Raw genomic sequence first — 22623 nt, 5'->3', positions numbered from 1 at the left:
CGCCATCAGGCGGCATTATAGTGAAGTAATGAGAATATCACACAACTGGAGCATTTCTGTAACTGAAGGCAAAACACAAAAGTAATTAATTTTTTCATGCCAAATTATATTACAATAACTTTTAATGGTGGAACAACCCCTTTAAGTAGCAGAAGGTCGGATACAGCTGATACATGTGAATTCTTCTTTGTCTGAGCCAACTACTAGGAAAGGTGCACCAACTCACAACTTGTCTGTGTCCAGAGTTAGACAGAGAATCATGGCATGTAGCATTTTCTGGTCTTGGGAGATGTCTGGCCACAACAGCAGACTGAAAGTATAGGGAACTACGAGATCAGTAGTGTCCTCCAGTAAAGAGTGACTGGAGGGCTGTGCAGAAACACCCCCCTAACTGGTGACACTCAGGAGGACCTTTTTCACAGGCTGCTGCCAATTCGCCTGCACTAAATAAGTGATGTTTACTTGTCTGGCAGACCCCCCACTGCTGCTCGGGTTCTCCCAGCCATGATCTGTTTACCCAGCTGCAGCGGTGACACCACATTGACGACTGCAGCCAATCACTGGTCTATTCGGTGCACCGCTGCGGCCAGTGATTGGCTGCAGCGGTCACGTGTTTTCAATGTAATGTCACTGGTGCAGCTAGGTAAACAGATCTTTGCTGGGAGAGACAAGAGGGGCGGCGTGGGATCTGTCAGGTAAGGAATGATGACTTCTTTATTGCAAGAGTTTTCTAGAGGTATCCTGGAGGGACAACCCCTTTGAATACTATGTTCTTCATTATATTTGCAAGTATTTATATAGGGAATAGAGTATCTATAAACCAGTCATGGTGAACCTTTTAGAGACCGAGCGCCCAAACTGCAACCCAAAACGCACCTATTTATCGCAAAGTGCCAACATGGCAAGTTAACCTGAATGCTGAAAAATACCGGCCAAGTTAGACTGTAGGGGCGTGGCTTAACACAGGCCCCCTAGTATTAAAAATGTCCCACTAGTGGCCCCCCAGTGGCCTCCAATTAGTGGCTCCCAGTATTAATAATACCCCATTAGTGGCTCCCAGTATTAATATTATCCCATAAGTGGCCCCAGTATTAGTAGGGCCCCCATTAATGGCCCTCATTAAAATGAATGCCTCCTTTAGTGCCCCCTACTATTATTTTTCCTCCATTAGTGATTCCCAGTATTAAAAATGCCTCCAGTAGAGGCCACAGTGTTATTAAAGCCCCTCCCTCACTGTTCTTGTGCAAAAATAAAACTCACCTCATTCCTTTGATCGCGCCGCAGGTGAACAATCACTGGATGCGCAGGACAGGACCTTCGATCTGCAGCATTGACTGGAAGCAGCAGGACCTGCGAAACGTCATCACGCTGGAGCGCATCCAGCAAGCAGCAAGTGTTCCTCGCAGCACGATCAGACGGATAAGGTGAGGGTTTTTTTTGTTTTTGTTTTTTAACAAAAAGCAAAAGCTGTACTAATGAGCGCTCCACAATGGAATCGCTCCTTAGCACAGGTGGCAACCCTACGCACGGGGCACACAGAGCCGCGTGCCTATAGAGAGGGCTCTGAGTGCCCCCTTTTGGCATGCGTGCCATAGGTTCGCCACCACTGCTATATACCATATTTAGGACTGGTCGCCTAATGAAGTCCCAGATGTTTTACCTTCAGTTGTGTGAGAGGAGCAGCTAAAAGTGACATCCCCCGTAAGAATATTTTCACATGTACACGCACCACCAGCCATTGGCATCAATACTACGTATGTGAATAAGCCCTTATAAAGAAGGCAGTGTCACTCACAATCCAGCATTTGGCCGATCAGGTTTGCATTTCTCTGGAGGATGCTTCCAGTGAGTAAAGAAATGATTGTTTTTCATTAGGAAAGGAATGTTTCATTTCCTTCGCTGGTTTGATCTTCAGCAATACATGTGACTGCTTCCCAATAAGGAATCCTCTCGCTAATTTCTCCGCTCTTCCAATGACAACACTCGCAATATGTCCAAAACTATTTCCATCATGTGAGTTCTTTTTTGGGCAAAGCTGCAGCGAGGAATCAATTGTTTACAGGAGACGCATTACTGTTCGTTGTGCTTATTGTTTTAGTCATTTTAGGGTAAACTGAAAGCAATGTAAAAATTGTCTTACATGGAAGATGAATGGAAACAGTCACCATTAAGTCTGTTTATCCGTGAGGAAATTAACAAATGAGCACTAAAGACCACTAAACATATAAAAGAGCTAAAAAAAAAGTCATTGCTATATATGGAGAAACAACTGTACATAGGAGGGTTTTTATGCATTTTCCTAAGTGGAGGGTTACGTTGGGTTCAGTTGGTTATAAAGCTGAACCAGATCTTGAGAATTTAGGTGATAACCCATAGTTCCTCATGTGAATTCTCCCTTTTTATCCTGATGTCACTGATGGCTTGAATACAGTGATGAAGCAGGGAGCGCCATCATCTCACTGCTTCACCATTCTCCTGCCACCAGTGGTTTGTCGCAGGCGGGCGCGATACAGTGACATCACCACACCTGAGCAAGCAATAGACAGCGCAGACCGGAGAGCAGAACAGACCTGAACTGCACTATCCATTGTGGGAACATGGGGGATGGGAGTATTTAATTTGGAGGAAATAGGGGGCATCACTGTGTATGAGGGTACCTAAGGGGACCTCATACAATATGGGGGTATCATACTGTGTGGAGGGCCATTTAAGGAGTCATTATTCTGTATGGGGGCTTTACAATGTGAAGGCCATGCTTGCACACTATAGGAAAAGGCGCCAGCCTGTGCGCACTCCTGTGGTCCCGACCACCAGATAGACCGGTACTTTTTCCTAGATATTGAAAATAGGTAGATATAGAATAAATGGATGGATATATACTATAGATAGATAGAGTGGCGTGCCAAGGGGGAAGGGGCGGTCAGTTTGCCCTAGGTGCCAGCTGTCCGGGGGGTTCTGAATGCAATGAGCGCTTCCATCAATTACGATGGAAGCACTCATTGCTAGAGTGCCGGGGAGCTGACAGTCCTTTCACTTACTGACCACTGAACTCCCTACTCAAGGCAGGCACACTGAATGGTGAAGGAGGGAACATCTGCTTTATCATTCAGTCCTACAGACACAGATCGCGCAGCCGAACGATGTAGGAGGAGCCTGGAAATCTGCCTGTTTATTCGTCCCTTTGTAGTGCTGCAGCGCAATAGGTGACTGCAGGAGAGTGCTGGTGTCACCGCCGGCCCTGGGAGAGATCTTAGACTCCCGAGTCTTCCATCTATTTGAACTTGACAGATCTCTCTTGTTTTCATTGTTGCTGACAGGTTCCACCCCTTTGCAGATGCTGTTTATTATCAGTCAGGTAGCTCTTTATATGTTCCGCCTCTCACTTGTTTTCTTGCGGCTGATAGTTCTGTGGAGTGCTCTGCTTGTGTGGTGGTTCTTCTGTTCCAGTTACATCTCAAGCTAAGTCCTTTCCCTTTTCTTGGTGCGTCTGTCCTGACTAGGCCTCAGGGAGACACTGGCTCCTTCAGTTTGGAAGGAGCCGGTTGCCTTTTTCCCTGTTCCCTAAGCTGAGGGTTTGGTGCAGTGTTTCAGCAGTCTCAGGTTCCTGTGCATGTGCATTTCTACTATTGAGATTTGCACATGTTGTTAGCAGCTTTGGGTGAGTATGAGGGAATGCTAGGAGGTGACCTCTTTACTCTCTAGGTTTGGGGCCCATAAACAAGTCTCCTCTATGTTTCACAGTAGGTACAATTGGTGTCATTTATTAATCTGATATACACCTAAATTTGACGCATTTCATGTGCATATGGCACCGCAACGGTGCATTTAGTCATAGAAAAAGCTCTAAACGTAAGACAGCTCGGAAGCTGTCTTACATTTAGAACTAGCACTGGATGTACCAAAGGTCTGGAGAGGCCATTTAAAACACTGGTCTTAATAAATGTGCCCTAATATTCTTTTCTTTGTATCCTTCATTTTTGCATCTGTGAACATAGAGCTGATGTGACTTGTCAAAAAGCTCCAGTTCTGTCTCATCTGTCCAAAAGACATTCTGCCAGAAACTTTGTGACTTGTCAATATGCAGTTTGGCATATTCCGGTCTGGCTTTTTTATGATTTGCTTTCAACAGTGGTGTCCTCCTGGGTCGCATTCTATTACGTCCACTTTGGCTAAGACATGGATGGTGTGGTCTGACTTTGAAGTTCACCTCAAATCTTTTTGGAAGTTGTTCTGGGCTCTTTCGTTACCATTCATATTATATGTCTCTTCGATATTTCATCAATTTTCCTCTGGTGGCCATGTCCAGGGAGGTTTTCTAGAGTCCTGTAGACCTTAACCCCTTCACGCATTATGACGTACAGGTACGTCATTGCTTGCCAGGGGATGTATAGAGCGGCCTCTGCAGTTAGCCCGCTCCATACGCGCGATCTGCCGGCTGTATGATACAGCCAGCATCCGGCCGCACTGACAGTCAGCGGCGATCGCGGTTCCCCTGCCATTTACCCCTCAGGTGCTGCGAGTAAGGCTGATCGTTCCACCTGTGAAGTGATGTGGCTCCATCTTCCTTCTGATCGGAGCCCCTGAGTGAAATCGCGGGGTGCCGATCAGTTGCCATGGCAGCCTGGATGCTGTTGAAGCGATCCAGGCCTGCCATGGCTTTCTCCATACTGAGCTATGCACCAGGCATAGCGCAGAATGGAAACTGTAAAAATCCTATTCACCGTAATAGATCTCTATTATGGTGAATAGAAGAGGGGATCAAAAGATCCCATGTACAAGCCCCCTATGGGGGCTAATTGTTGTAAAAAAAAAGTTAAATAAAGTTAAAAATTAAAGTATAAAAACACCAACATATTAAAACTTTGAATCACCCCCCTTTCCCAATTTTACATATAAAAATACATAAACAATAAAAAAATAAAAAAACATTGGGTATTGCATCGCCGCGTCAAAAAATGTCTGAACTATTAAAATATTTTGAAAAAAATTCTTGTTCGGTGAACGCAGTAACAGAAAAAAAAAAAGAAAAACACACGATTTGCCATTTTTTTGTAATTTTGTCCCCCAATAAAATTGAATAACAGTGATCAAAACGTTGTATATACTACAAAAATGGCATTAATAAAAACTACAATTCATTACGCCAAAAACAAGCCCTTATAAAGCTCTGTAGACCGCAATATAAAAAAGTTATGGATGTCAGAAATATAGCGATTGTAAGGAAAATTGTGATTTTTCTAAATGTTAAAAAAAAAAATTAAGTGGTAAAAGTTCATTTTTACTACATAGTGAACGCTGTGATGTCAAAACCCCAAAAACCTTGGTGGAATTTTTTTTTTTTCAATTTTGCCACACAAATAATTTTTTTCCTTTTTTCTAATACAAGACATGGTAAATTAAATGGTGGCATTAAAAAATGCATCTTGTCCTACAAAACATAAGCCCTTATGTAGCTATGTTAACGGAAAAATAAAAAAGTTATGGCTTTTGGAACATGAGGAGGAAAAATCTAAAGTGTAAAAATGAAAATAGGCCTGGTCTTGAAGGGGTTAAAGGGGTTGTGTCTCCTCAGCAAGTGGCATGTATCATATAGAGAAAGTTAATAAAAGCCACTTACTAATGTGGTGTTATTATCGATATTGCTTCCTTTGCTGGCTGGATTCATTTTTCCATCATATTATACACTGCTCGTTTCCATGGTTACGGCCACCCTGCAATCCAGCAGCGGTGGCCATGTTTGCACATTATAGGAAAAAGCACCAGCTTATCAGCACTCCTGCGGTCTCAGCCACCAGAAAGGCTGGCACTTTTTCCTATTGTGTGCAAGCATGGCCACCACTGATGGATTGCAGAGTGGTCGTAACCATGGAAACGAGCAGTGTATAACGTGATGGAAAAATGAATCCAGCCAGCCAAGGAGACAATATGGACAATCACAATGCATTAGTAAGTGTCTTGTATTAACTTTCTCTACATGATGCATTCCACTTGCTGAAGTGACACAACCCCTGAATAATATGTGCAACTGTAGTAACAGGAACATCTAGCTGTTTGGAGATGGTTTTACAGCCTTTACCTTTAACATGTTTGTCTATAATTTTCGTTCTGATCTCCTGAGACAACTCTCTCCTTAGCTTTCTTTGGTCCATGTTCAGTGTGGTCCCCACCATGATACCAAACAGGACAGTGACTGTACTTTACACCCTCTAAATAGGCAGACTGACTCATTACAAGTTTGAAGACACCTGTGATGCTAATTAAATAACACATCTTAGTTTAACCTGTTTACCGGTACGCCCTGTGTATTTCCGATCACTGGCGGGCGGTGATCGGAACAAGGTGCCTGCGGTTTGCGGCTTTTACCTATTGCGGTGGCGGCGTGTGGCAGTGCCATCGGGTCCCATGCGGCTGTAGGGGGGACCCGATGGCATGGAAGGCAGCGTGATGCCTAAAGAAGGCATCGCGCTGCCTTCCGGTGATGAGCCTGTGAGATCCAGCCCCCTGGATCTCACAGGCCGGAAGCTGTAGGAGTAATACACACAGTATTACTCATACAGCCAATGCATTCCAATACAGAAGTATTGGCATGCATTGTAAAGGATTAGACCCCCAAAAGTTCAAGTCCCAAAGTGGGACAAAAAAAGAAAGTGAAAAAAAAGTTTAAAAAATAAAGTTTCCCCCCCCCAAAAAATTAAAAGTTTTGGCTAAATGCGCGGGGTGATCGCTGCAAACCGCAGGTAAATTCAGACCTGTGGTTTGCGGATTTTTATGGTGCGGCGGTGCCATCGGGTCCTACCCAAGATAATCGCCCAAAAACTGAAAAAACTATGGATCTCAGACTATGGAAACACTAAAACATGATTTATTTTTTTTGTTTCAAAAATGAAATCATTGTGTAAAACTTAAATAAAATAAAAAAGTATGCATATTAGTTATCGCCGTGTCCGTGACAACCTGGTCTTTAACCTGTCAGATGAATGTTGTAAATAAAAAAATTAAAAACGATGCCAAAACAGCTCTTTCTTGTTACCTTGCCTCACAAAAAGAGTAATATAGAGCAACAAAAAAATAATATGTATCCTAAAATAGTACCAACAAAACTGCCACCCTATCCCGTAGTTTCTAGAATGGGGTCACTTTTTTGGAGTTTCTACTCTAGGGGTGCACCAGGGGGGCTTCAAATGGGACATGGTGTCAAAAAAACAGTCCAGCAAAATCTGCCTTCCAAAAACCGTATGGCATTCCTTTCCTTCTGCGTCCTGCCGGGTGCCCGTACAGCGGTTTACAACCACATATGGGGTGTTTCTGTAAACTACAGAATCAGAGCCAAAAATATTGAGTTTGGTTTGGCTGTTAACCCTTCCTTTGTAACTGGAAAAAAATGGAAAATCTTGAAATTGTATCTCTATTTTCCATTAATTCTTGTGGAGCACCTAAAGGGTTAACAACGTTTGTAAAAATCAGTTTTGAATGTAGTTTCTAGAATGGGGTAATTTTTGGGTGGTTTCTATTATGTAAGCCTCACAAAGTGACTTCAGATCTGAACTGGTCCTTGAAAAGATTTGCTTCTAAACTTCTAAGCCTTGTAACATACCCCAAAAAATAAAATGAATTATTAATACAAAACATGAAGTAGACATATGGGGAATGTAAAGTAATAACTATTTTTGTAGGTATTACTATTAGAGTTGAGCGGACACCTGGATGTTCGGGTTCGAGAAGTTCGGCCGAACTTCCCGAAAATGTTCGGGTTCGGGATCCGAACCCGATCCGAACTTCGTCCCGAACCCCATTGAAGTCAATGGGGACCCGAACTTTTCGGCACTAAAAAGGCTGTAAAACAGCCCAGGAAAGGGCTAGAGGGCTGCAAAAGGCAGCAACATGTAGGTAAATCCCCTGCAAACAAATGTGGATAGGGAAATGAATTAAAATAAAAATTAAATAAATAAAAATTAACCAAAATCAATTGGAGAGAGGTCCCATAGCAGAGAATCTGGCTTCATGTCATAGCAGATAATCAGGCTTCACGTCAGCCACCAATGCAACAGTCCATTTTCATAAATTTAGGCCCAGCACCCAGGCAGAGGTGAGAGGTCCCGTAACAGACAATCTGGCTTCATGTCAGCAGAGAATCAGTCTTCATGTCATAGCAGAGAATCAGGCTTCACGTCAGCCACCAATGCAACAGTCCATTGTCAGATATTTAGGCCCAGCACCCAGGCAGAGGAGAGAGGTCCCGTAACAGACAATCTGGCTTCATGTCAGCAGAGAATCAGTCTTCATATCATAGCAGAGAATCAGGCTTCACGTCAGCCACCAATGCAACAGTCCATTGTCAGATATTTAGGCCCAGCACCCAGGCAGAGGAGAGAGGTCCCGTAACAGACAATCTGGCTTCATGTCAGCAGAGAATCGGTCTTCATGTCATAGCAGAGAATCAGGCTTCACGTCACCCACCACTGCAACAGTCCATTTTCATAAATTTAGGCCCAGCACCCAGGCAGAGGAGAGAGGTCCCGTAACAGAGGATCTGGCTTCATGTCAGCAGAGAATTAGTCTGCATGTCATAGCAGAGAATCAGGCTTCACGTCGGCCACCACTGCAACAGTCCATTGTCAGATATTTAGGCCCAGCACCCAGGCAGAGGAGAGAGGTCCCGTAACAGAGGATCTGGCTTCATGTCAGCAGAGAATTAGTCTGCATGTCATAGCAGAGAATCGGGCTTCACGTCACCCAACATTGGAACAGTCCATTGGCATATATTTAGGCCCCGGCACCCAGACAGAGGAGAGGTTCATTCAACTTTGGGTAGCCTCGCAATATAATGGTAAAATGAAAATAAAAATAGGATTGAATGAGGAAGTGCCCTGGAGTACAATAATATATGGTTAAAGGGAGGTAGTTAATGTCTAATCTGGACAAGGGACGGACAGGTCCTGTGGGATCCATGCCTGGTTCATTTTTATGAACGTCAGCTTGTCCACATTGGCTGTAGACAGGCGGCTGCGTTTGTCTGTAATGACGCCCCCTGCCGTGCTGAATACATGTTCAGACAAAACGCTGGCCGCCGGGCAGGCCAGCACCTCCAAGGCATAAAAGGCTAGCTCTGGCCACATGGACAATTTAGAGACCCAGAAGTTGAATGGGGCCGAACCATCAGTCAGTACGTGGAGGGGTGTGCACACGTACTGTTCCACCATGTTAGTGAAATGTTGCCTCCTGCTAACACGTTGCGTATCAGGTGGTGGTGCAGTTAGCTGTGGCGTGTTGACAAAAGTTTTCCACATCTCTGCCATGCTAACCCTGCCCTCAGAGGAGCTGGCCGTGACACAGCTGCCTTGGCGACCTCTTGCTCCTCCTCTGCCTTGGCCTTGGGCTTCCACTTGTTCCCCTGTGACATTTGGGAATACTCTAAGTAGCGCGTCTACCAACGTGCGCTTGTACTCTCGCATCTTCCTATCACGCTCCAGTGCAGGAAGTAAGGTGGGCACATTGTCTTTGTAGCGTGGATCCAGCAGGGTGGCAACCCAGTAGTCCGCACAGGTTAAAATGTGGGCAACTCTGCTGTCGTTGCGCAGGCACTGCAGCATGTAGTCGCTCATGTGTGCCAGGCTGCCCAGGGGTAAGGACAAGCTGTCCTCTGTGGGAGGCGTATCGTCATCGTCCTGCCTTTCCCCCCAGCCACGCACCAGTGATGGGCCCGAGCTGCGTTGGGTGCCACCCCGCTGTGACCATGCTTCATCCTCATCCTCCTCCACCTCCTCCTCATCCTCGTCCTCCAGTAGTGGGCCCTGGCTGGCCACATTTGTACCTGGCCTCTGCTGTTGCAAAAAACCTCCCTCTGAGTCACTTTGAAGAGACTGGCCTGAAAGTGCTAAAAATGACCCCTCTTCCTCCTCCTCCTCCTCCTCCTGGGCCACCTCCTCTTCCATCATCACCCTAAGTGTTTTCTCAAGGAGACATAGAAGTGGTATTGCAACGCTGATAACGGCGTCATCGCCACTGGCCATGTTGGTGGAGTACTCGCATGGAGGCCCAGTCATTGGTGGTGAAGTGGTGCTGTTCCGCAGTGCGACTGACCCGTGCGTGCTGCAGCTGAAACTCCACTATGGCCTGCTGCTGCTCGCACAGTCTGTCCAGCATGTGCAAGGTGGAGTTCCACCTGGTGGGCACGTCGCATATGAGGCGGTGAGCGGGAAGGCCGAAGTTACGCTGTAGCGCAGACAGGCGAGCAGCGGCAGGATGTGAACGCCGGAAGCGCGAACAGACGGCCCGCACTTTATGCAGCAGCTCTGACATGTCGGGGTAGTTGTGAATGAACTTCTGCACCACCAAATTCAGCACATGCGCCAGGCAAGGGATGTGCGTCAAACCGGCTAGTCCCAGAGCTGCAACGAGATTTCGCCCATTATCGCACACCACCAGGCCGGGCTTGAGGCTCACCGGCAGCAACCACTCGTCGGTCTGTTGTTCTATACCCCGCCACAACTCCTGTGCGGTGTGGGGCCTGTCCCCCAAACATACGAGTTTCAGAATGGCCTGCTGACGTTTACCCCGGGCTGTGCTGAAGTTGGTGGTGAAGGTGTGTGGCTGACTGGATGAGCAGGTGGAAGAAGAGGAGGAGGAAGCCGAGAAGGAGGAGGTGGCAACAGGAGGCAAAGAATGTTGCCCTGCGATCCTTGGCGGCGGAAGGACGTGCGCCAAACAGCTCTCCGCCTGGGGCCCAGCTGCCACTACATTTACCCAGTGTGCAGTTAGGGAGATATAGCGTCCCTGGCCGTGCTTACTGGTCCACGTATCTGTGGTTAGGTGGACCTTGCTACAGATGGCGTTGCGCAGTGCACACTTGATTTTATCGGATACTTGGTTGTGCAGGGAAGGCACGGCTCTCTTGGAGAAGTAGTGGCGGCTGGGAACAACATACTGTGGGACAGCAAGCAACATGAGCTGTTTGAAGCTGTCTGTGTCCACCAGCCTAAATGACAGCATTTCATAGGCCAGTAGTTTAGAAATGCTGGCATTCAGGGCCAGGGATCGAGGGTGGCTAGGTGGGAATTTACGCTTTCTCTCAAATGTTTGTGAGATGGAGAGCTGAACGCTGCCGTGTGACATGGTTGAGACGCTTGGTGACGGAGGTGGTGGTGGTGTTGGTGGTACATCCCCTGTTTGCTGGGCGGCAGGTGCCAACGTTCCTCCAGAGGCGGAGGAAGAGGCAGAGGCGGCAGCAGCAGAAGAGGCCGAGGCGGCAGCAGCAGAAAAGGTAGCAGGGGGAGCCTGAGTGACTTCCTTGGTTTTAAGGTGTTTACTCCACTGCAGTTCATGCTTTGCATGCAGGTGCCTGGTCATGCAGGTTGTGCTCAGGTTCAGAACGTTAATGCCTCGCTTCAGGCTCTGATGGCACAGCGTGCAAACCACTCGGGTCTTGTCGTCAGCACATTGTTTGAAGAAGTGCCATGCCAGGGAACTCCTTGAAGCTGCCTTTGGGGTGCTCGGTCCCAGATGGCGGCGGTCAGTAGCAGGCGGAGTCTCTTGGCGGCGGGTGTTCTGCTTTTGCCCACTGCTCCCTCTTTTGCTACGCTGTTGGCTCGGTCTCACCACTGCCTCTTCCTCCGAACTGTGAAAGTCAGTGGCACGACCTTCATTCCATGTGGGGTCTAGGACCTCATCGTCCCCTGCATCGTCTTCCACCCAGTCTTGATCCCTGACCTCCTGTTCAGTCTGCACACTGCAGAAAGACGCAGCAGTTGGCACCTGTGTTTCGTCATCATCAGAGACATGCTGAGGTGGTATTCCCATGTCTTCATCATCAGGAAACATAAGTGGTTGTGCGTCAGTGCAGTCTATGTCTTCCACCGCTGGGGAAGGGCTAGGTGGATGCCCTTGGAAAACCCTGCCAGCAGAGTCTTCAAACAGCATAAGAGACTGCTGCATAACTTGAGGCTCAGACAGTTTCCCTGATATGCATGGGGGTGATGTGACAGACTGATGGGGTTGGTTTTCAGGCGCCATCTGTGCGCTTTCTGCAGAAGACTGGGTGGGAGATAATGTGAACGTGCTGGATCCACTGTCGGCCACCCAATTGACTAATGCCTGTACCTGCTCAGGCCTTACCATCCTTAGAACGTCATTGGGCCCCACCATATATCGCTGTAAATTCTGGTCGGCTACTGGGACCTGAGGTAGTTGGTACACTAGGACGTGTGGATGTGGCAGAACGGCCACGTCCTCTCCCAGCACCAGAGGGTCCACTAACACCACCACGACCATGTCCACGTCCGCGTCCCTTACTAGATGTTTTCCTCATTGTTATCGTTCACAACAACAACAAAAATATTATTTGGCCCAATGTATTGTATTCAAATTCAGCTGAATATAAATTTGAGGCCTAGTATTTAGGCGCTGGGTGACCGGTATAGATTTACTGACAGAATTAGACTTGGAAATGCACAGTAGCGTGTGTGTGAAGTTATTCTGAATGACCCTATGTGCACCTTGAATATTATATACCCTTTTAGGGATAGATTTCAAATAGCTCTGATACAGCAGAAACCACTAAATTATGAAATTGCTAAATTGGGAATTGTATTTCAACCCAGAACAAAAAATGTGCTTTGACGGACACTAAATAACTTGCCCAGCCACAACAGTACAGCGGTAACGACAGATTTAGCAGGATATAAATTTGAGGCCTAGTATTTAGGCGCTGGGTGACCGGTATGGATTTACTGACAGAATTAGACTGGGATATGGCCAAAAAATAACCACACTATTGCTGGTTAAATGCACTTGGTGACGGGCGCAGCTTGCCCCTGATGTAGTATATGGCCAAAAAATAAACAGACTATTGCTGGTTAAATGCACTTGGTGTGACAGCTTCACCCTGATGTAGGCTTTAGCCAAAAAACAACCACACCATTGAGGGTTAAATGCACTTGGTGACAGGCGCAGCTTGCCCCTGATGTAGTATATGGCCAAAAAATAAACAGACTATTGCTGGTTAAATGCACTTGGTGTGACAGCTTCACCCTGATGTAGGCTTTAGGCAAAAAACAACCACACCATTGAGGGTTAAATGCACTTGGTGACAGGCGCAGCTTGTGCTGGCGCACCACAAGACACAAAATGGCCGCCGATCACCCCAGAAAAATGTGACTGACAAACGGTCTGGGCAGCCTAAAAACAGTGAGGAATTGAGGATCAGCAGCTCAATGATCCACAGCTGCAGATCGATCAGATAATCAAGTCCTTTGGAGGAGTTAATCTGCCTAATCTCGCCCTACTGTCGCAGCCGCAACCTCTCCCTACGCTAATCAGAGCAGAGTGACGGGCGGCGCTATGTGACTCCAGCTTAAATAGAGGCTGGGTCACATGGTGCTCTGGCCAATCACAGCCATGCCAAGAGTAGGCATGGCTGTGATGGCCTCTTGGGGCAAGTAGTATGACGCTTGTTGATTGGCTGCTTTGCAGCCTTTCAAAAAGCGCCAAGAAAGCGTCACAAAAGCGCGAAGAAAGCGACGAACACCGAACCCGAACTTTTACAAAAATGTCCGGGTTCGGGTCCGTGTCACGGACACCCCAAAATTCGGTACGAACCCAAACTATACAGTTCGAGTTCGCTCATCCCTAATTACTATGTATTATAGAAGTAGAGAAATTGAAACCTGTAAATTTGCAAATTTTTCCAAATTTTGGGCAAATTTGTTTTTTTTATAAATAAAAATGAATTTTTTTGACTTGTCATGAAGTACAATATGTGACGAAAAAAACAATCTCACAGTGGCCTGGATAAGTCAAAGCGTTTTAAAGTTATCACCACACAAAGTGACACTGGTCAGATTTACATGTTCCTATGGTCAAATTATTTTTCATCTTTTCTAGGGGTGCCATCATTTTTGTCCAGACCAGTTTCATTACCACTTGGTTTTTAAAAATTATTCTGTTGAACCCCAATTCAAAAGCAATGTCTGATTTCCATTAGCTGATTTTCAGTAAATGTTTATTATTACTTTTGTCGGTTTCAGGTTATTTCAGTGGTGACCATTGTGGGCTTTTCTTGCTTTAAAGGAAGGGTACCAACAATTTTGTCCATTGTATAGATAGATAGATAATCATACTGTTAATAATTATCTGTTTGTTCTATATGAAATGTTTTTTGACCATTGCTTATCACCAACATATTATGCAGCGCTGTACTCAGCTATTCTTCTTGTAGTTTATAGAATTTCCCATAAATGTTATCCACAGTATCTTTCCTACAATAGTTTGTATGGGCAGCTACGTGTCATTCTCTTCAGTTGAGGTTTTTTTTTTTTTTTAAAGTGCCTAATGGTTTATTGTCAAGCCAGTAATTTCCTAAGGTTATAACAAAGGAAGTATTAAAATAGAAAATGCAATTAGCAGATGTTAGAAGGAGAATAATGTTTGTTTTTTCTTTATTCTGTTTTAGTGAAGGAAGCCCATCCCCCAGAGTGGAGCTGCTGCATAACATAGACCCTCTCTTTGAGGATAACTTCCCGTGTAAGTAACACGTTCCTTTCATTTCTTTTAGATCTTGCTGAACGTCATTAAAGAAGAAGAGAAATTCTGGCTTCAGTGAAGCATGTATAGCTATGAGGCTAGGGGGCTGGAAATTATCAGGAATAGATGACCTAATCTAAGAGATCTTGCTAGAATTTGCTGTCACCAGCTCGCATAGTCACAATGATTAAGAGGGTTGTCCGGGCTACAGATCTTGATGACCTATCCTCAGGATTGGCCATCATCAATATAAGATCTTGGAGGTCCGACGCCTGGTACCCCCACCAATCAGCTGTTTCTGAAGCTCAGATGCCATTCATTTGAATGGGAGCTGAGCTGCAGTACATTGGCACAGCCACTACACAATGTACAGAGCCTTCTGCTTCCAGCCTCGTACACTGTACGGTCTCCGGTGCCGCAGTATCCAGAAACAGCTTCCAGCTATCTCTCCAGATCCTCCTACACATATGCATGCTCAACTCAGCTGAGCGTACATATGTAGTGTATGGAAGATGGGAGAATGCTGCTGACAGTCCTTTGGCAGCGACTTATCCCCCACCTGCTAACAAAAGGATCAGGCGTTGAAATCCAAAATGCGCAATACTTATCTCCCCCAACATCAGCTCCCAGGGAGAATTAGGAGGCCATACAGATAAGATTGTCAGCTGATGTCACCAAATTTAAAGTTGTGATACACCCTAAATAATTGTCAGCCAGACAAATGTTGAGGATACAATTATATGGGAGGTCGATAGCAATAGCTGGACAAACAAGCATCTAAAGATGGCCATTCCCCATAGATAGTTGTTGGCCACAGTTGTAACTTCTAAGGGCTTATCTCCCATGAAAACAGGAAATTGGGGGGTAAATTGGGGACACCCCATGCACATAAGATAGTTGGCCATTCCTGTCAAAATCGGCAGGTTCGAGCGGTGTTTGTCTAGTGTGTATGGGCACCTTTAAAGGGGTGTTCCAGTAAAGGAACTTAATTTTTGAAAAACTGCATTAAAGGGTTTCTACCACCATAAGTACCGTTATGTAGCTGACTGACATTAGCGACGCACCATTGTCAGCACTACATAACAGTGTGTTTTTTACCTTTCTCCCTGCAGCCGTTCTGATAAAATAAGCAGTTTTATAATATGCTAATGAGCCTCTGTGTTGCCTCATAAATTACAATGGCTTCCTCACTGTGACGTAGTCGGCGCAGGCGCAGTGAGGAATCCGGCACCAGGAGCGCATCATTTACTCACTGCGCCTGCGCTGACTATGTCACAGTGAGGAAGCCGGCATCAGGAGAGCGGCCTTCACCGACTTCGCCGGCGCCAAATACAGAAATGAACGGCGCAGGCGCAAGATTTCATAAGCGATGCTGCGGACCGTGGCATCAATAAAGAGGAGCGGGCGGGCAGAACAGGGGACCTGGGAGGGATAAAGGGTGAGTAGACGGAGCCTCTAGGATCCGATTTTACGCCCACATAGCACCTAGAGGCTCATTAGCATATTATAAAAGTGCTTGTTTTATCAGAACGGCTGCAGGGAGAAAGGTAACAAACACTGTTATGTAGTGCTGACAATGGCGCATCACTAATGTCAGTCAGCTACATAACGGTATTTCTGGTGGTAGAAGCCCTTTAAGGCTGCAAGCTGTGACCCAACCAGAACCCATACCTATACATATAACCAGAGCTTCATTTTACAGTACCTTGCAATCCATTTATCTAGCTCCTGTGTGAGCCTACAACACACGGAGTGTCATGGCCCCTGATCTTCCCTCACAAAACTACAATCCCTAGCTTTCCTGCTGTGAGTGTTGATGGTTACTGATTGGCTGTCTGATATACAGCCCAGTCACGCCCCCTCTAGTCAGTAATCATCAGCACACTGACACGCCCTTTGTTTCACAAGACATTTAGCTAGAGAATTGATGGCAACACACTGAGCATGCTCGACCTAACAAAGGCTCGGAACTACAGGTCGATGCCACAGTAATTTATGAGGAACCACAGAGGGTAGCAGAGGAAGAAAACTACTTTTATAACTACTGAATGGTGAATATGTGAAATTTACATTATATTAGGTAATTATTGATGAATTTGTCTAAAACATAAGTTATATTTATGGTAACCACAATACCCCTGGGCCTAGCCTGGGCTTCACTGTAACTTTTTGTGGGGCAACTGATTTTAACTATTGAACTGCAGCTCCATCTAAATGAATAAATTCATTTGAATGCAATCTTGTGGACTGCAGCTGCAGTGGCGTAGCGTGGGTTGCCAGCACCCGGGGCGAGCCATGTACAGATGATGTAGTAGATGGGTATAAGGCCCCAGAATTCAGAACACACACACACAGTGTGACCTAAAGTCTGGGGGCAGGGTGGGACAAATTCTCAATCCACCCCCCCAACCCTACCGTGAAACATATGTGTTTGGACATTACATACATCACTTCAAAATATACAGGAGAATACAGCACCACATACCTCATCCATCCAGTGACATCTCCTGTGATGTAGACTTTCCTCAGCGTCTTCATTCGGAGATAAGACCGCCATGACACCTTCTTTCAGCCGCGTCATCTCTACAGAGTTTTATTATTAGTTATTATATATAATGGCCCCCTCTGTATATTATATAATGTCTCCTCTGTAATATTAGGATATATAACGGACCATTATATATCCTAATACAGAGGGGGCCATTATATATTATAATAATACAGGAGGGGTCATTATATATAGTAATTATACAGAGGGTCCATTATATATCCTAATATTGCAGAGGGGTCATTATATATAATAATTACACAGAGGAGCCATTATATATATATATATATATATATATATATATATATATATATATTGTGATACCAATGCTGGATTGGTAGTGGAAGGGAGGTATATTTCCCCTAGATTCCTCTCCTATGTAAGTAGCAGGTGAAAGAATCTCACCTGTGAGGTAATTAATGAAGCAGCACTGAGGGTGGGGATATAACAGAGCAGGAGGGCAGTCAGTCTCTCTCTGCCTGGGGGACACAGAAAGCATGTCTGTGTGAGTGAGCAAACTGTGAGTACTAGGGTGCTGATGCCTTGTTTTGTGAGCTGGCTGGGAGAAGCCCACCAGCGGACAGATAGGAACCTCTAATGTTTAGTAAGTGCCGGACAGGCAAGACTTTTCTTTTGTTTTATTTTATTTGTGCAACCTGCTCAATAAACCTGGCTCCAGGCCAGCTTAAAACTTCTACCTTGGTGGCTGGTTGGAATTGTGTGAAACAGACAAGTGTCCTTTGACCCCAGCAAAGGCTATCCCGAGCTTATCCCCCCACAATATATATATATATATATATATATATATATATATATAATTAATAATACAGGGGGGGCATTATATATCCTAATATTAGAGGGGTCACTATATATAATATACAGGGGGGACATTATATATTATAGTTATACAGAGGGGCCATAATATATAATAATTATACAAGGGGGCCATTATATATTATACAGAGGGGGCATTATATATTATACAGAGGGGCCATTATATATTATAGTTATACAGAGGGGCCATAATATATAATAATTATACAAGGGGGCCATTATATATTATACAGAGGGGGCATTATATATTATACAGAGGGGCCATTATATATTATAGTTATACAGAGAGGCCATTATATATTATAGTTATACAGAGGGGCCATAATATATAATAATTATACAAGGGGGCCATTATATATTATACAGAGGGGGCATTATATATTATAGTTATACAGAGGGGCCATAATATATAATAATTATACAGGGGGGCCATAATATATTAGAATTATACAGAGGGCCCATTAATAATAGCCTCTCTGTATAATTATAATATATAATGGCCCATATGTATAATATATGATGGCCCCCTTGTATAATTATTATATATTATGGCCCCACTGTATAACTATAATATATAATGGCCCCCTGTATAATATATCATGGCCCCTCTGTATAATATAAAACGGTGCCCATTCTTTCTAAATATACTGGCCTCCTTTGTATCTCTTCTGCCCACCTCCATAGTGCCCCCAGTATGGCCCCCAGTACTTGCATAAAAAAATAATAATATTAATACTCACCTCTCTTCATCACCTCTTGTAGTCTTTGCTTGGGCGTCCCGGCCTAGGCGGTCAGGAACACATCACCGTGCCCTTCTGCGCCACGTCATCTTGCGAGACCCGGTGCAGGAGGTCACGGTGATATAATCGCGTTCTCCTGGACTCCTGCGCCGCTCTACTGCTTCTTAAAGCTTCAGGCCAGGTGGAACGGAGGGGATGGGAGCCATAGGCTAGGCTTCCATCACCTTCGTTTTACTGCCTTCTGCCTGGCGCCCCCTACAATTTGCCACCCGGGGCAACGGCCCCCCTGGTCCCCCCCACGCTACGCCCCTGTGCAGCTGTCATTCAATAGTTAAAATGAATCAGTCGTCATGGATGCAGCGATACCAAATATGTGGAGGGGACTTTATTTTATAAAAAAATTCCATTGAAAAATGTTCTTTCAATGTAAAAAGGTGTGTGTGTGTGTTTAACGTGGATTTTTTTTTTAAATAAAGTTTTATTTTTATTTTTTTACCACTTACTAGTGGTGATAAAATGTTATTTCTTTTTTTCACTACTTATTAGTCCCACATGAGGACTTTAGAATGTGGTCTAACATAGTACAGTGTATTATGCTGTCAGTAGAAACTGACAGGCATACTATCAGGCTGTGCCTCTGGCACAGCTTGAGAGGCATTGTCACATACGGGAACCTGCTCTGCCAAGGGTCAATCTATTTCACGCACTCACGACTGATTGATTTTAACTATTCAACTGAAGCTGCGTCCAAATGAATGAATTCAGTTGCATGCAATCTTGTGCTGCAGCTGTCATTCAATAGTTAAAATCAATCAGTCGCACTACAAAAAGTCTCAGTGTAGCCTTAGCAGGATCTTCCAATTGTCTGCAGATAAATATTTCATGTTTATGGGTGGCTTTATGCTGACGCTCATTTAAAAAAAAAAAAAAAAAAATCGAGGGATGGTTCACGCAAGTTGAAGTACATTCTCCTGCTATGTTTAGTTTCTTGCCTTTGAGGGAACTTGAAGGTCATCCACACTTCTAAATATCCAAAGCAGAATGGAAAATGCTGTCATGAAATCACTATTTTTACCAACTGTTGAATAAACTTATGAGCTGGATATGAGAATCTTCTGCTTCCTGTGGGACAGTTCAATACGCCCAACGTCATCTCTCATTGTTCCTAAAAAACTATCACTTTGCACAAGACAAGCCCATATCGGAGTCAGATCATAAGATGCTATGAGAAGGTTAATGACTATAGACTGGCACCATGAGTGTATTTGCCGGTGTACTTCGTTTTTTCCATATGTTATGATCTTGATCTTCTAATTACGTTTGTACCTCTCTCTATACACAGAGTTAATTCTTTGGTTTGGATTATAGCTGCCAATTTTCTTATGGCCGCAATTCCCCGTTCAGGGATTTCCCTGCTCCCTGGCTTTACAATTAACCTGCCTCCTGCCGAGTCTTGTATGGTAAAAGATGTTGACATCTGGTCATACATGCAATCAAAGCTCTATGTTTCACTCATTCCCAATAGATTCCTTTAGGAAAAATCAGTGTTATTGAAAATTTGAACCCGTAAAGAAAAACAATTGTGGATTCTAACATACTCGCACGTCTCGAATGGATCTGTTAATGGGAAAATGTCAATGTCGCCAAAACTTGAAGACCTTTCCAGACTGCTAGTTTCATATCTAAACTTTGTATATTAGATGGAGAAATAAAACTTAATAATATCAAGATTTCTTGTAATGAGACATGTTTAAACCAAGATGATTTTAATCCCTTAGTGACCAGCTTTTTTTGGGCCTTAAAAGTCCAAGCAATTTTTCATTATCGCATTTCAAGAGCTGTAAGATTCTTATATTTCCATCAATAAGCTGAATGAGGCCTTATTCTTTGGAGGACAAGTTGTAGTTTTTAACACCTTAAGGACCAGGCCGTTTTTTGGAAAATTGACATGCACTTTATGTGTTGATAACTTTGGAATGCTTTTACTTATCTAAACCATTCTGAGATTGTTTTCTTGCGATACATTGTACTTCATGGTAGTGAAAATTTTTGTTGATATAATTCACCTTTATTTATTAAAAAATCCAAAATATACAGAAAACTTGGAAAAGTTAGAAATTGTCAAAATTTGAATTTCTCAGTTCTTAGTGATGCATCGAAGAGAGTTATTACCATACATTCCCCATGTATCCACTTTCATGTTTGCATCATTTTGTAAATGTAATTTTATTTTTTAGGATCTTATAAGGCTTAAAATTTTAGAAGCTAATTTTTTTATTTTTAAGAAAATTTCCGAAACCCATTTTTTTTAAGGACCACTTCAGTCATGAAGTCACTTTGTGGGGCTTACATAGTGGAAACCATCCATAAATGACCCCATTATAGAAAGTACACCCCTCAAGTTATTCAAAACAGATTTTACCAACTTTAACACTTTTAGGTGTTCCACAAGAATTAAAGAAAAAAGGAGATTACATTTTTAAATTTCACTTTTTTGACAGATTCTCTATTTTAATTTTTTTCCTGTAACACATCAAGGGTAAACAGTCAAATAAAACTCAATATTTATTACCCTGATTCTGCAGTTTACAGAAACACCCCACATGTGGTTGTAAACTGCTGTATGCACACACGGCAGGGCACGGAAGGAAAGGGGCCCCATATGGATTTTGGAGGGCAGATTTCACTGGTATAATTTTAAGTTGCACCCCTAGAGTAGAAATCCCATTTTGGAAATTATAGGATAAGGTGACACTTTCATTGACACTATTTTGTGGTGTATATATGACTTTTGATTGCTCTATATTATGCTTTTTGTGTGGCAAGGTAAAAAAAAATGGCTGTTCTAGCACAGTTTTTTTTTTTTTTTTTTTTACGGTGTTCACCTGACAGGTTAGCGTATGTGCTATTTTTATAGAGCATGTTGTTATGGAGGCGACGATATTGGATATGTACTACTTTTATTTTTATTTTGTTTCAGTTTTACATAATAAAGCATTTTTGGAAAAAAATCATGTTTTTGTGTCTCTTTTTTTCTAAAAGCCATATTATTTTTATTTTTTGGGCAATTATTTTATGTAGGTGCTCAGTTTTTGTGGCATGAGGTGACTGTTTGATTGGTACTATTTTGGGGTACATACTACTTTTTGATCGTTTGGTATTACACTTTTTGTGATGTATCAAATACATTTTTTGGCACGGTTTTAATTTTATTTGTTCTACGGTTTTCACCTGACAGGTTTTTTTTTTTTTGAGCAGGTTGTTACGGATGTGGCGATGGGGAAGGGGCTTTAAATTGAAACTTTAATCTTTTTTTTATTGTTAAAAACACTTTTATTTCACTTTTATTATTCTTTAGGCTACTTTCACACTTGCGTTCGGTGCGGATCCGTCTGGTATCTGCACAGACGGATCGGCACCTATAATGCAAACACTTGCATCCGTTAAGAACTGATCCGTCTGCATAACAGCTTTTTCAGATCTGAGTTTTCACATCGTGAAAACTCGGATCCGACAGTATATTCTAACACAGAGGCGTTCCCATGGTGATAGGGACGCTTCAAGTTAGAATATACTAAGAACTGTGTACATGACTGCCCCCTGCTGCCTGGCAGCACCCGATCTCTTACAGGGGGCTGTGATCAGCACAATTAACCCCTCAGGTGCCCCCCTCCCTCCCCTGTATTAAATTTATTGGTGGCCAGTGCATATCATAGCCCCCTGTAAGAGATCGGGTGCTGCCAGGCAGCAGGGGGGCAGTTATATACACAGTTTTTAGTATATTCTAACTTGAAGCGTCCCCATGACTATGGGAAGGCCTCTGTGTTAGAATATACTGTCAGATCTGAGTTTTCACGATCTAACTCAAATCCGATGGTATATTCTAACATAGAGGCGTTCCCATGGTGATGGGGACGCTTCAAGTTAAAATATACCATTGGATTGGAGAAAACTCTGATCCGATGGTATGTTATGTTATGTTAC

General features: G+C 43.9%; 1 protein-coding gene across 1 annotated transcript in view; it reads left to right on the top strand.

Annotated features, from left to right (window-relative positions):
- Positions 1 to 22623, top strand: part of LOC122924736 (arylsulfatase B-like) — a 199411-nt gene that overhangs the window by 135149 nt on the left and 41639 nt on the right. The window contains exon 6 of the mRNA XM_044276112.1: positions 14447 to 14517. Within this exon, the coding sequence (XP_044132047.1) occupies positions 14447 to 14517 (71 nt within the window). The remainder of the gene's footprint in view (positions 1 to 14446; positions 14518 to 22623) is intronic.

The sequence above is a fragment of the Bufo gargarizans genome, chromosome 1 (assembly GCF_014858855.1).
Source record: "Bufo gargarizans isolate SCDJY-AF-19 chromosome 1, ASM1485885v1, whole genome shotgun sequence".
In the NCBI taxonomy this organism is placed as follows: domain Eukaryota; kingdom Metazoa; phylum Chordata; class Amphibia; order Anura; family Bufonidae; genus Bufo; species Bufo gargarizans.
The sequence above is the reverse complement of the archived record's forward strand: the minus strand, read 5'-3'. Positions and strand labels throughout refer to the sequence as shown.